Raw genomic sequence first — 14,230 nt, forward strand, 5'->3', positions numbered from 1 at the left:
CCAGCTTGTGGTAAACAAAGAGAGCGAGTCTGATATACATTTCTTTCTTAATGCTAACACGTCCCCTCCCTGTTTGTGTGTGTGTGTGTGTGTGTGTGTGTGTGTAAGGTGTAATAAGCTGTGATTTCTGCTGCTACTGTATGCATCTATATGCTAAGATGGGCTAGAGCATAATTGAAATGCTTTGACACATGCATACACATACATGCGTGCACCGACCACAATGCACAAATGAAATGATCTAGTATGGTGTCAGAAAATAAATGCACCTGACTGTGATGGTTACTTGCTTGGTGTGTCAAAGTCCTGCTCTCCCCCCTCACACACACGGCCCACATGCTGCTTGTGTACACTGGCATGTTTTACAGCCATCATAACAGCGCAGGTGTGTGTGTGAGGTTGCTTTTAAACAATGAGCCTCTCACATTTTACACCAGTCAAGGTTCCTCCACGTGACTTGTTTGTGTGGAATTTGCTGGTGTGCTGGCCTTTTTGATAACCTGGATTGTTGGATCTCTCTCTCTCTCTCTCCCTCTCTCTCTCTCTCACAGTATCAGTGCTCACATGTTTGGTCAGTCTGGGCCCTTAATCTGAGCCCATCTGCCTGACAGATTATACTATGTCTACTCTGGTTCTGTGTGTGTGTTTGTGCGTGTGTGTGCGCTATGTATGTCAGCTTTTGTGTCTGTATATGCACTGTGACTGGTGTATGTTTTTTTGGCATGTATGAGCAGTCGAGTATGTGTTTGTTCAAGTGTTTGTGTGTGCCTGCCTGTTTGCATGCATGCATCTGTGTAGGCTGTACCATGAAGTGTCCTGTATCTCTATGCCTATAAATATTGGCACTGTATATATCAAAACTAATCTTCCACCATATGCAACATGCCATTTCATTTGGAATGGCCATTGTAGTTGGAAGAAAAAATCCACCCTCTTACACCATTATGTATCATCAATCTCTGATGTTCAATGTATTCCAGGAATTGTTTTGTGATTAACTTTTTTGGTGAACCCACTTTCCCTCAACCTGCCTCGTCTACTTCTACTTCAGTTCGCGATTTCCTACGTTTCCCAGAACGACCACCAGCGAACGGACGTGAACTTGTCGCATTCAGCGGCAAGTTATACGTGTAGGTGGAGAGAGAACCATAGTGATAGTGCTACATAACCTTGAGTACCGCTCTATTCTGCTCTGAAGTCAAGGGCTTTTACCTTATCCTGTAAATCAGAGGATTTCTAATTTAGAACATGAGGGAGGTGCAATGGTATACTCCAGTGTAAAATTACACCTTTCTTTCCCCTGCTTTCTCTCGCTCTTGCCTTCCGGCCTTCCTTACCTCTCCTTTGGCGTGTTTTTCTTCTCTCCCCTTTTTTCTCGCTTTAGCGGGTGTGAGCAAAACGTGCACACAGACGCACACACTCCAGCTCAATAGGCAAAGCTAGTGAAGGATCAGCCATGGGTTTTATCTCAGTCTGTCTCAATCCCTTGCTCCGTGTCAGGTTAGTAATAAGAGCCCACCTGACGTGTGTGTGTGTGTGTGTGTGTGTGTGTGTGTGCACGCACGTGTGTGTTCATGCACATGTGTGTATGTGTGGTTTTCCCATCTTCACTGGCACATCCCCCTTCTGAACCTACTGCAATGCAAAGACACATTAGCTAGGCAAAGTTCCCCCACGTCTCTCCTCTCTTTCACCTTTTATCTCATCCTAGTTGCATCTCTCCTCCCATGTTGTTTTTCCTCTATTCTGTTTTGATCTTTGCTTTCTGATCCCTTCTCCTCTAATCCTTTACCTCATCACTATCTCAGTCTCTCCCTCTCTGTTTCTACCACTCTCTCTCATCCCCTTCTCCTTCCTTCTTCTCCTTTATCTGACACACACACACACACACACACACATGCGGCAAGCTTTTCTAATCCTCTATATAAGTAGGTGACCTTTTAGCTTACATTATATGTAGGCTACTTTTCACATCTGGACATTGGTCCTATATACATATTTACAGTGTGTATATATGTGTGTGTGTGTGTGTGTGTGTGTGTGTGTGTGTGTATATATATATATATATATACAGTTTATTTTATTTATTTGTTTTCCGCTATAAATTATATATTTTTGTATTCCTTTTATGTTTATTTCTCTATCCTCTAGACTCCCAAGGACAAAAAGGAAACAGTTTTGTACTAGAAGATAGTTTTTTAAGTCAGAAAAGATTTTATATAACAACAAATGGCATCTTTATGATTTTTATTTAAAAAATCCCACAAGAACCATCTTTTTTTATTCAACCCTTATTACACCAGGCAGGTGAATCTACACTGAGTATGTTTACATGTATAGCAGTATTCCAGTGCTATCCTGAATGAATAAGATAAGATTATTCCAGTTATCTCACTCTGAGTTTTTATTCGAAGTATTTATACCATTCAAACAGGAAGCATATACACAGTATATATATGAGTTGGATTGTTGAAGTCGTGTGTTGACATACGCTTCATTCCAGCTATGCTACCTTATTCCAACTACATTTTTTCATGAAAGTTTCCCATTTGAGAGTGTTTATATCCGCTTTTCTCTGTCAGATAGTTAACAAGGTATCTTCACTCATGTCAGTCATTCTCAGAACTTGTAGGAAATAAACACAAAGGGTATGCCACAGTAGACCAACATGAGTGTGTTTTGCGCAAAGGATGGTTGATCATGTTTAAATGGACTATGTGCAACTACATGGAAACAAGAATATTACTGAATATGTGCTTTGCAAATTATAAACAATTTTCTCTGAATATTGTCATCTATTGGAATAAGGACCATAACCTGAGCAGCGTATGATTTTCTGATGTGGATTTATCATTTGTGACTGTCAAGGATATCTGAGGGTCGGTCAGGCTGGCTGTGCTACTGCCTTCTTCTTTCATTTCTCTTTCCTTTCCTCCACTTCACCCTCTCTTTCCTATTTGTGCTCATCCTCCTTTCTCCCTGTCTCGTGTCCTCTTCTCATCTTTTCCCCATCATTCTCCTCCTCATCTCCCCTTCCTCTCCCCCTGTCCTCCTCTCTTCTCTCATCCTTGTACTTCTTCCTATCTCGCCTCCTCCTGTTTCTCTCATCTCTGTCCCTCTCGTCCCTGAGGAGGCAGCGAACAGTGGATTTACAGTAATGCAGGATGGTAAAGAGAGATGCAGGGCTTTAAAAAGAAACGCGGTGAGGGCTTGTATTACCACCAGCTCCCCTGTACCAGCCAGCTCTGCCCACAGTGCCCATCCTTCTGCATGGCGCTCGCTTGGCCAGCAAGGGATGACTCATACCACAGGATCTGCAAAACCAATTTAAGGACCAAAGTTAGTTCTAGCTGAAACTTAAGATGGAGGTTGTTCAGGGAAGGCTTCAGAAAAAAGGGTTTTCACACCCTGCTCTCCTAAATGTGTGCTTGATGGACAAAGTAAAACTATGCTGGTAGCCTGTAACTCCCACAGCAGCACTTACCAAACTATTCCTCTGTGGGTTTCAGCAACAGTGCTGCAGGAGCGCTGCAAAATGTGCAAAAACTGGGACTTCTAATGATGGCTGCATCTATTTTAAAGTGTGAGTGTGCCTTCAACTGGTAGCTTTACACAATGAGTTGGGGAAGAGGATACCGGATACCACCGGAGGTACATTAGTTATGGATAACGCCAACTTCCCTCTCTGCCTGTGAAGGACGTTGGTGTTTGGCAGTATTGAGTGTTCTCTGTCTCATGTTTTTGGATAGGAGGACGCTATTCTCAAAGAGTGAGGCTGCATGTGCTGCTTTCTTTTTTTGCTTTGAATAAGGCTATTCTTCCTATTACCCATCTTTTGTTATGAAATCCTTAGCTCACTGCCCCAAATGCTTCACTGTATATGAGATACAAGATTCAAAATGTTCTGTTTATGTTCTGAGTGGACTGTTAATTCCCCTTTGAAACATTATTAGGGGGGTTTTGATGCGTCGTTGTATCAAGCACATAGTCATTTACTGCAGGTATACAGTCCAGGCCTTCTGTTTATTATTTTACATTGTGTTGTAGGCCCATAGCACAAAATATGTTTGATAAGATTGATTGTTACTGGGATTTCTGTCTTTCAAAACTCATTTTCCGGCCTGTACTTTGTTTTGAAACAACTCGCCATACATTGAAATTTTGAGACACTGTGAATCTCCTCTATTTTTGACTTTATTATTAGTTTTAGTTACAGGCCACCATCTGTAAGCTGTGTCGATAGATTACTTAACGCCCCCTTAAGAGCGCTAGTTCAATTCGTCTGTTGGTTTTACTGTGTAATGTATGAATCAAAACAGCTTGGCAGGTTACGGGTTACAGGTATAATTTATGCTGGCAAGCAGCGTAGTTTCCTCTTGGGCTGAGTCTCTTCCCAGTTTTCATGCGCTCCGGCTACACGATCTGTCCAAGTTTCTGTTTGGAGTGTCTATATGGGCGCTGCGCTCTGTACATTTCTGAGTCTGTTATGTTTGGCAGTCTGCAGCTCCCTGAAAACCTAACAAGAGGTTATCAATTTGGGTCTCTATTTGGACATGCAGCAAAATCCTGTAACAACCTTAGTTTGAATCCTGTTAAGTGTTAAAGTTCCTATATAATATTTCACCCTTATTGCTTTGCTATTGTAAGTTAGCTAACTATTATTTTGTGGTATATTTCAGAGTTTCTTCACATTAAGGACTTTCATAACTTAAGACTCTTCGACTCCCTTCTAAATCACCTTGTTTTACATCATCCATCAAATGTAAACAACTATTTTCATTAGCCTGCTGTGATGTCAGATATAGGGACATTTCTCTGCTGCAAGACTATAAAATGGTGAGAATTATTCACTTTAACAGGTGAGAATTATTCACTTTAACAGGTGAGAATTATTCACTTTGCTAACAGGTGTGAAGAGAGATCGTACCAAACCCAGTTAGCTCTCCTGGCCCATGTGTATCTATTGAGCCTATTTGTCCTTGACAGAGCTCAAAGCCTCCTCTTTGCCTCTGTAAATTTGCCAAAAGTATAACAGGGAAGCGCGTGTGTGTGCGTTCGATTTTGTGTGTGTTTACTTCACAGCATGGCAGCATTTGTTTTGTAACGTCTTTCTTGATTTGCGGATGTGTGTGTGTTTACACCAGGTTTGTTGATTTACTGTCTGCGTGACCATGCATATGCATTTGTATTTGTGTCTGTTTGTTCTTACGTGTGTCTGGGTGTGTTTGTGTGTGTGTGTTTCATGTTACAGGAAAAACACAAAGCACTGGATCGATAGTGTAGCATTGGATTAAGAGAGAAAAGCTCAGCATTGGATGTATAGGATTGAAAGGCATGAAATGCAGCAGAGGTCACATTATTGAGCTTTACGTGTTAACATTAATTGTTCGATTACACTCTGAGGGAGGACAAGGTGTGTATGTGTGTGCAGGCATGGGGTTATTTATTTTTACATGTGCATCTCCTCACATGTTAGTATGTGTGTATATTTGTGTGTGTGTGTGTGTGTATGTGTGCGTATATGTACGTGTGTTCTTCAGAATGATATTACACCTAATGTGCCAGAACAGATCAAACATTCTGACCTTGCAGAGACAAGAGAAAAAAGGTTAGAGGAAGGCGTGAACGAGGGGCAGCGAAGAAGAGGCATGAACAGGATAGGAGAAAGCAAGAGAGGAGGGGAGTGCAGCATTGTGGGAGAAAAGGAGAGGGGGGGGAAGGGGGGAAGAGGGGAGGAGAGAGGAGAGAGGAGTATCATTACAGATGAGATGGCCAAAGGAGGGAAGAAGACAAGAGATAGGGGAGAGAGGAGAGGAGAGCAGGGGATCATGTTTTCCTGCACCGTCCATTCTATATGTTGTTGTGGTCTGGTTGCTCATTTGCACCCTGAGGCGCCACTCTGTACAACTCCACTAGGGCTGAAAAATATATCTAATTGGGATTATTTGACAGAATATTGCAATTGCGATTTAAACTGCGATTCTTATCATCACAAGTTTTTCTGGTGATACATTTTTTAGAACTTTAAAATTGTTTAAAGAACAGTGATTTTGTTAAAAATTGTCAGATGTCAGTGTGCAGGATTTACTGAGTTTGAGTCTGATGAAAGGTTTTCACCAATACTGTACTTGATTCATGGGCCAAACATTACTCCCCGCTCCCTTAAGAAATTAATTGCAGCCTCTGTGATTTGGAAATTGCAGGGTCAAGGGTCAAATTGTGAGGTCATATTGCAGTTTCGATTTTTTTTTTTCGATTAATTGTTCAGCTCTAAACCCTCCTGTTCAGTATTTTGTTTAATCATTTCCTCTCTCCTCTCCCACTGACTCTCTCTCTCTCTCTCTCTACTCTCTCTTTTAAACTCACTGAATATCTGTTAAGCATTATTCTGCCCCTGCCCTCCCCTCTCGTTAGTTTTTATATCCATCATAAAAGCGATGCTGCCTTGGCCATTTTTGCCCTCTCTCCCATTATCATTGTCTATAAACAATGAATCCTGCAATGCAGTGCATTACAGCTCATTACAGGTGTCATGTCACATTGTGTTACCCCCATTACCTCTTGTTCCCATCACAGCACATCTGGGGTCTCAATTCATATCCATACAAAATGTCTCACCAGAAAAGAAGTGATTAACTAGCAGGGATCAGATCACCCATGTTGTCTGATATTGCTCATTAGCCCTCAACAGTATTCACGTTCTCACAATATTCATACAGGTCCAGCTTCATTTGTGCAGTGGCTCAAAGCCCCATGTTTATATCGCTGTGGTTGCATCTGTGCTTGTCAGAATAAAGTACACCTCCCTTCATTCTATTCATTTATCAAGATGCTGCTGACCTAGTGGATGCCAGTTGCAGCAGCTCCTGCACAACTTTCTACTATTTTTCTATATTTTTTTTATTTTTCTCAGCACTCAAAGCATGCTTAAACGTACAGTCACTTTTTTATCATTATAATTCCCCTTCTTTCTGCGTGGGAGTGTTAATTCCAGCAGTAAAAAAGAAAGCCATTATAATCTGAAGACAAACCGATGAATCTGCATTACCATTCACACTCCCAAAAGACCTCCAGAATGAGATAATCATTTGAGAAAAGGTGGCAGCTATTTATACAAAGTTATTGATGGTGCAAAATTAAACAAATGATGGAAAGTAATGTACAGGATGGTAGGTTGTTTGAGTCTTTGGCTGACAAAATGAACAACACTTTTAACTTCAGGTAATGATTTTGGCCCAAAATTGATACATAGTGCAGTGTTTTGGAAATTAATTTTTCATATGGGGCTTAATGTGTAGTGATGCATGAGTGAGCTACCCACTGTTGATAATCCTGAGTAACTCACCTCATTATCTTATCTCACCAATTTAGGATATGCTGATAGGATAAAGCATAACAAAAATGTGCCATGAACAATCATAGTGGAATCCTATCTTCAATGCAGCACTCCAATAGTAGTTATTATGCACAGCTAATGATAATTACCTGTATAATGCAACACAAGGCCATTATACCTATCTAGAGGGCTTTGGATGATTAACGGAGATGATTCTAACTTATAATAAATAACAATTACGCATGGCTTCGTGGTACCTAGAGCTACAACAATATCTGTGAATAGATATCTGATTTTGTCTGGCAGACAAAGCAGTGCTAATTTTGGACCCACATTAGTTAGTACTAAGGTAGAAACGGCTCCTCCTGAGGATTTGAGGGTATTTTGATGTCTTCCTGCGTTTCATTAACAGAGGCTGCTATACTCTTGATGTAGGCTCGAGGGAGTTGGTGCAGTACCAATAGAAAATATGTATTACTTATGTCCATTGACCATTTCTCATAATTTTAGGCTCTCCCAGTGTTTTCACTAGAGGGAAAGAGAGAGAGAGAGAGAGAGTGAGAGAGATGATGGTGGCTCCCTCCTCTTAGCTACCACAGTGATTCCTGGTGAAATTGTCTCCACATAACTGAGCACTAAAGAGCCTATGAGCATGCTCAAATTAATTGGATTTGGTACAAAATTGCTTCCCTTGATAGATACCTGCACAGGCATGCATGCACACATACACACACACACACGCACGCACGCACGCACGCACGCACGCACGCACGCACGCACGCACGCACGTACGGCTTGGCTGCCCAGATTTATAAATTGTTTTAGCAATAATAACCACAAATTGACATTTTCAAATCCAGTCTTCTGTGGTTTCAGTTCACCCCTCGGCTGAAATAGCTGTTTTTCTCTGTCAGTCGCCAGGACAAATGAGTATTTTTCTCCAGTACAGCTAATGGGCCAACTGTTTATGTGTAGGAAAATAAGGCTTGTTGAGTTTGTGTGCACGTGCCAGTATGTGTGTCTGTGTGTTGTCATGCATGTGCTCATGTGCAATAGTAAATGCCATATCATTGTTGGTATACAGTATATACCAACAATATATACTGTACACATACATTATATTCTGTTTTTGCCAAACATCACAGTAAAAATGTCAAATTTTGAAAGCCAGGTTAAAACATGGTATCAGTGAATACTTGTGATGTCTCTCTCTGTCTTTCTGTCTCTCCCTGGTCATTAGCCAGGGAGGCAGTAAAGCCAGCTTAGCATCACTGTTTGTTTCTGCTGGGTCTATATTTAGGCCGAGTAATGAGGGCCTGTTGTGTTGTTTTATGAGCTTTCACATTCTAACCACATTTAGGTCCAACATTAACTTTACCCACTGTGATCTGCTCATTACAACTCACCCTGAGCGTGTTTATATGCACGCATCTATATTTGCGCAGATGCTGCCTTTCACCATATACAGAGTGACTTATTATTGTAGTGTGAATCACTCCTCTAGACCTCACTGTATTTGTTGTTGATGCCACTCAACCACTATACAATAACATTCATTTATATCCTATTATGTGATAAGAGCAGCTCTCATAATGGCAGTGTAATAGAGAGGCAAACAGAGGTCAAGCTGAATGCAGCACTGCGGTCTATTGAGACTCTGCAGAAGTGTTGGAAACTCGTGCAAAAGTGTGTGCCATGTATGTCTTCTGTTTTCTGTGAGCGTGTGTGTGCACATTCAGGCGTAGATGTGTATGGCTGAAGTGTGTCTGTGTATATATGTACTGTATGTGCGTGCGTGTGTGTGTGTCTGGGCAGGGCTCTGCTCTATCTTCAGTGTTTAACCTTGAACACAGTGGTGCAGCTACAAAAGCAGGTGGCAGAGGACATCCAGAATTACAACGGACGGTGGTGATGTGGTTTTTCCTAAAGAAGAACAGCAGGGAGAGAGAGAGACTGACAGGCTAGCTGTGCTCACATGTCAGCCAGTATCTTCGTAAAAGCACTTCACACCTCCAAAATTGTGGTACATACGATTGATTTAAGCCCGGTCCAAGACTTATTATCCCATTGGAGATCTCCATTGACAAAGAAGTCCTTTTTCTAGGACTCAGCTTTACACATGTACACCCAATCATCCCAGACTTTCTCCTGAGGTCTTTGCCCTCTACATCCTGCTCAGGCTGCCCCGTTGTGTCCGTTTAAATCCTATCTCCGATTGTTAAGTCTTCCTTTCTTCATACCTTCCTCTCAATCCTCTTAATCTCTGCCTCTCTGCTTCTCTCTGACTTTTTAGCTATCCTCCTCATCCCTTCTCTATACCATTCCCCTTCCTCTGACTATTGCTCTGTCTCTCTCTCCCTCCCTCCCCCCCCTTTCCATTTGAATGAGTGTTCATTGTTGTCTTTGTGCCCCATTTCCCTGAGTTTTCTTCCAGAAGGGTTTGCATTCATTTGCTGTCAGTGTTGGTGTAGTGATGGTTGGCTGGCATGGTGGTGGGGGTCACCGAGTTTAAAGGCTGCTGCGCGTAAGCTCTGTGTGTGTGTGTGTGTCTGTTTGCATCTAGTCCCAGGTGGAAGGGTTGGGTGGGGGGAGGGGGGATTGGATCACAGAGTTCATTTGGGTAATGTATGCCCCACCTCCCACCCACTCTGCCGTGCAATGTAATTAAGTCAATCAGACGTGGTCATTATTATAAATTTAAATTAATGAGACAATAAGACTCATGTGAGTGAGGCTGCAGGGCCAATCACAAAGTGAACATTCAGTGAGGGGAGAAGGAAAAAGAACATCATTGGAGTTATGTAAGCAAGTCTGTAATTACAAAACTAGAAGGCAAACCTCTGCCAACGCTGAACAGTTCTCCAACTTGCAAAACTGCAGCCTCCATCACGGTTTATGTTTGTTTATTGTTTGTCTTCCAGGTTTGATTTTTTTGAATGCAGCATAATAGTTACAGCTAAAAAAATAAAATAGTCTAATGTTGGAAATCCCAGATCCAGATCATCACCAAAATCTCATCAACTGATCTTTGGGCCAAGAGCTATCTGTCCACCAAATTGTCCAATTTGGTGGACATTGTACCAAAATGTCCGCCAAACCCATTTGTAACTTTTTGAGATATGATGCTAAAAAAACAGACAGACAGACAGACAGACAGACAGACAGACAGACAGACAGACAGGGGTTAAAACATAACCTCTTTGCAACATTGTTGGTGAAAGTAATGATGGTGAAGATAGCTCGGATAACCAAGGGACAGATTCACAAAAATTCAGTCATGGAACAACTGTGGCTGTGAAAAATTCAGTTTTCATCAGATAGGTGTCTCCTGAGCTGGTCATTGAAAAAGTGAAAAATGCATCCAATGAATGGATCCATTGTTTTTATGTAATGCCTCTCTTTTTAAAAAAATGTTTTGGTTTTTGTGAGAGTGTGGGAGACAGGAATTACCACAAGATTGGGTCGGTGGGTGGTGGGGCCTCACACAGGCATTCATCTGATTGTACAACAACAACAACAACATCACAAAAAAAATAAAAACAGGTTGCTTGCTTTGCTATCTTGCCTCCTCTCCTTTGCGGTCTGCTATGCCCTACAGCCCAGACCAGTCACTGTATCCTGTTTCTGTTGCCTCTTTAATGTCTGTATAAAGAAGAAGGTCAGTGGAGAGGAGGCAGACTCAGAATATAGAAGGCAAAGTGGGCATATAACACACACACACACACACACACACACACACACACACACACACACACACATACACATACACACACAGATGTAGACATTTAGACATAAGCCGGGCTTCCTCCGAAATACCAAATATTTTTATGCAAATGATGATGTATTGAACTAGAAAGGCCGAATGGAAATAGGAAATTTCAATAAAAGTTCCTACTACAACAAAAAGGTTTTTACACTGTGGAAATGTTTTTTTTGTCGATAAAGAAATGTGTTAAATAGCGATGGAAACGCATTTTTTGAAGTCTGCGTAAAGTGTCTTTCCATATTTCCTGTAGATTTTGTGCAGGTGGTTTTTGATGTCGATGGAAAAGCACCTAATTAGCAATTTATTTTTTGCGACGTTTCAAAAGTTTGCTTAAAATGCATTTGACAGTTGGCTAGAAAGTCAAGGCGTAGAAGGGTGTTAGTGGTTATATGGAGCCATAGTACTGTTTCTATAAATTGAAAACGGGGATCATGCATACAGCAGGTGGTGCACTGGTGTCACTGGTGTGTGTGAGTGGTGTGTGTGAGGAGTAGGTGGTAAAGGTGAACTGAAATATTTAAAGGTGTGCATCACCTGGAGAGGGTGAGGGAGAAGAAGCTCTTTCGCTCTCGCTCTCTTTTTTTCTCTCTTTCTACCTTCTCTACTTCTGTCTATCATTCGTTCATGCATAGCAAATACGGAGATGTATTATGCATTTAAAAAAGACAGAGGCACAACTGTACTTACATACAGCAAACATAAACATACATGCAAACACATACACACAGTCAAAAAAGTCACATAAAGTGTAACATTTCAAACTGTACACAGGTGGTATTATGCTCTGACCTGACATGTTTTCCTTACGGACGCCGTCCAATATCTTGCCCTAACCTTTTTTCATCTCTCTCTCTCTCTGTCCCGACCTCCAGCGGAGCCCCTTCCTCTGATGGACCTGTGTCGGCGTGCGGCCCGCCTGGCGTTGGGTCGGGAGCGGCTTCAGGAGATCGAGAGCCTCCCTCTGCCCCAGTCCCTCAAGAATTACCTCCAGTACCAGTGACTAACACAGAGCCTGAACCAGTACCACAGAGTCAACTGGGACTACAAGGACACAAACCAGACCACCGTAAAGTCAGAGAAGGATGGATGAAAGAAACATAGACTGAAGGATGACAAAAAGGTGTCCGCAGGCCGAATGTCCACACTGAGAGCGCTATAGTCCTGCTATAGATGGACAGATAAAAGGATGGATAGAAAGACTGGTGGATGAATGATGACACCTGGTCCCTGGTTTCAAACAAAGGACAGAATGGATACCTGAGTTTTTGGGCTGCTTTTTCATCCATTTTGGACTTTGGATAAATTATTGATGATGGTGTCTCATCAGTGTCTCGCTCATCCAGAAAGAGAATCCATCTTCTGATGGCTTGGTGTGGTTAAGTGGTGAAAGAGATGGTGGTTTTAGCACCATAAGGCTACCGCCACCTACTGATAAAAATAAAAACTGCGCCAAGAAAGCACATTAACTAATCCTATCCCTGGAGGCCTTTCTGACATAAATGACCATATCATTGCTACTGGATACTATTCTATATACCCATGGTCTCCCCTGGTGTAGGTGACAGGCAAACTTCCCAAGACCTTTTAGCAGCAGCCATACAGAGCCCAGTTTTCCAAGAGGATTTTAGCACTAATGTCATCTTTGCCCAATTGATTTGGGCCCCACCAAAAGCTCATATTGCATACAGAATAGTACAATTGATCAGAAAATGGCTGCAGTGTATGCAAATTCCCCTCATGAGCGAGTACACAAAACAGCCTGCCAAACTTACCTTGCAGTTTGCATACATCTGACATCATTGCTATTAAAGAAACAAAAAGGAAATGCAGCTTGCTGTCTAAATTAGTGTTAAGTTGCACTGAGAACACAGTACACAAAAACGTGTATTTTGATATCAATCACGTACGAAGTATTTTATCCCAAGCCATGGGTACAGAAATGTATGCAGTAGGTACGGAGGTTGTACACATTGTTGTGCATTTTGTATGCTGTAGGAGCTTTGGGTCATGGCCCCCCTGTTGGCAGTCCAGGCTGGGGACAGTATGAGGAGCCTCACCTGCTGTAGTAGCACCCTACTGTAACCCGCTGGTACCCAGAAGTGTCTGTCTGCTCCCCACACGACTGTCTTAACGACCACAAAAAGGACTGGAGCAGATCTAGTCATACTGGATCTATGTATTCTAGCTATACTGGATCTATGACCACTGCTGCTACAGCGGCATGGCAGATGTGTTTTTGGCTCAGAAGAAGATGTGGATGACCAATGCACAACCACACACACATACACACGCGCACACACACACACATACACACATCCACGCACACATGTGCACACGTCAGTGAGCACACACACATGCACACACTGTAGACCAATCATCTTTTTGTTTCCTATAAAAGGCTTGAGTCACTTTTTTACTTCTGAGTTTGTATCCTACATTATTATTATTATTATTATTATTATTGTGAGTGTGGAGTCCGATTCTGATGATGGTAGAATGATGAAGTTTTGATGTTTATTTATCACGAGCTAGTTCCATGTTTTTGTTTTTTTTAATTGATCATTGATGGTTACATTCAGGTAAATTGAATGGAAAGATGATAGTGATGATGGGAGAAAGGAATCAGTTTTTGTACAACCCAATGCTGCTTTTATTATTATTATTATTATTATTATTATTATTATTATTATTATTATTAATAATATTATTATTATTCTTAGTGCTGGTGGTGGTGGTTTTATCTCCTATCTCCATCCGTTGGGATGGGGAGAGAAGGGCCATTCAGAAAAGTAGTAGAATGTATGGACAGAAAGTGCCGTTGAGACTTCAACGGATGTGAAATGTGAATAAAAGCCAAGTGAATTTGAAATGTTTCTAGAATGTTTCTTTTGTCATTAGCCCTGCTCTCTCTCCACCTCTCTCTCTCTTTCTCTCCACCTCTCTTTCTGTACTTTCCTGTGTGAGAGCATGTGAGCATGTAAATGTGCATGCACTGTGCTTACCGTGAGTGAAGCCAAATAAAAGAAACTATTGTTTCATTTATCGCATCGTCAGTGCTGAGACTGCTTGGCACTTGTGTTTATCTGAGAGAAAGAGCACCAGTCACGCTCTGGAGAATCCAGTTCAAC

General features: G+C 41.7%; 1 protein-coding gene across 2 annotated transcripts in view; it reads left to right on the plus strand.

Moving 5' to 3' along the window:
• LOC139909299 (SPRY domain-containing SOCS box protein 4-like) overlaps positions 1 to 13,971 on the plus strand; it is a 70,404-nt gene extending 56,433 nt beyond the window's left edge. For both annotated transcript variants that reach the window (XM_071896327.2, XM_071896328.2), the window contains exon 3: positions 11,975 to 13,971. In XM_071896327.2, the coding sequence (XP_071752428.1) occupies positions 11,975 to 12,102 (128 nt within the window). In that variant the 3' untranslated portion in view covers positions 12,103 to 13,971. The remainder of the gene's footprint in view (positions 1 to 11,974) is intronic.
• The last annotated feature ends 259 nt before the right edge of the window (positions 13,972 to 14,230 follow it).

This window comes from Centroberyx gerrardi, chromosome 13, assembly GCF_048128805.1.
Source record: "Centroberyx gerrardi isolate f3 chromosome 13, fCenGer3.hap1.cur.20231027, whole genome shotgun sequence".
Taxonomy (NCBI): Eukaryota; Metazoa; Chordata; class Actinopteri; order Beryciformes; family Berycidae; genus Centroberyx; species Centroberyx gerrardi.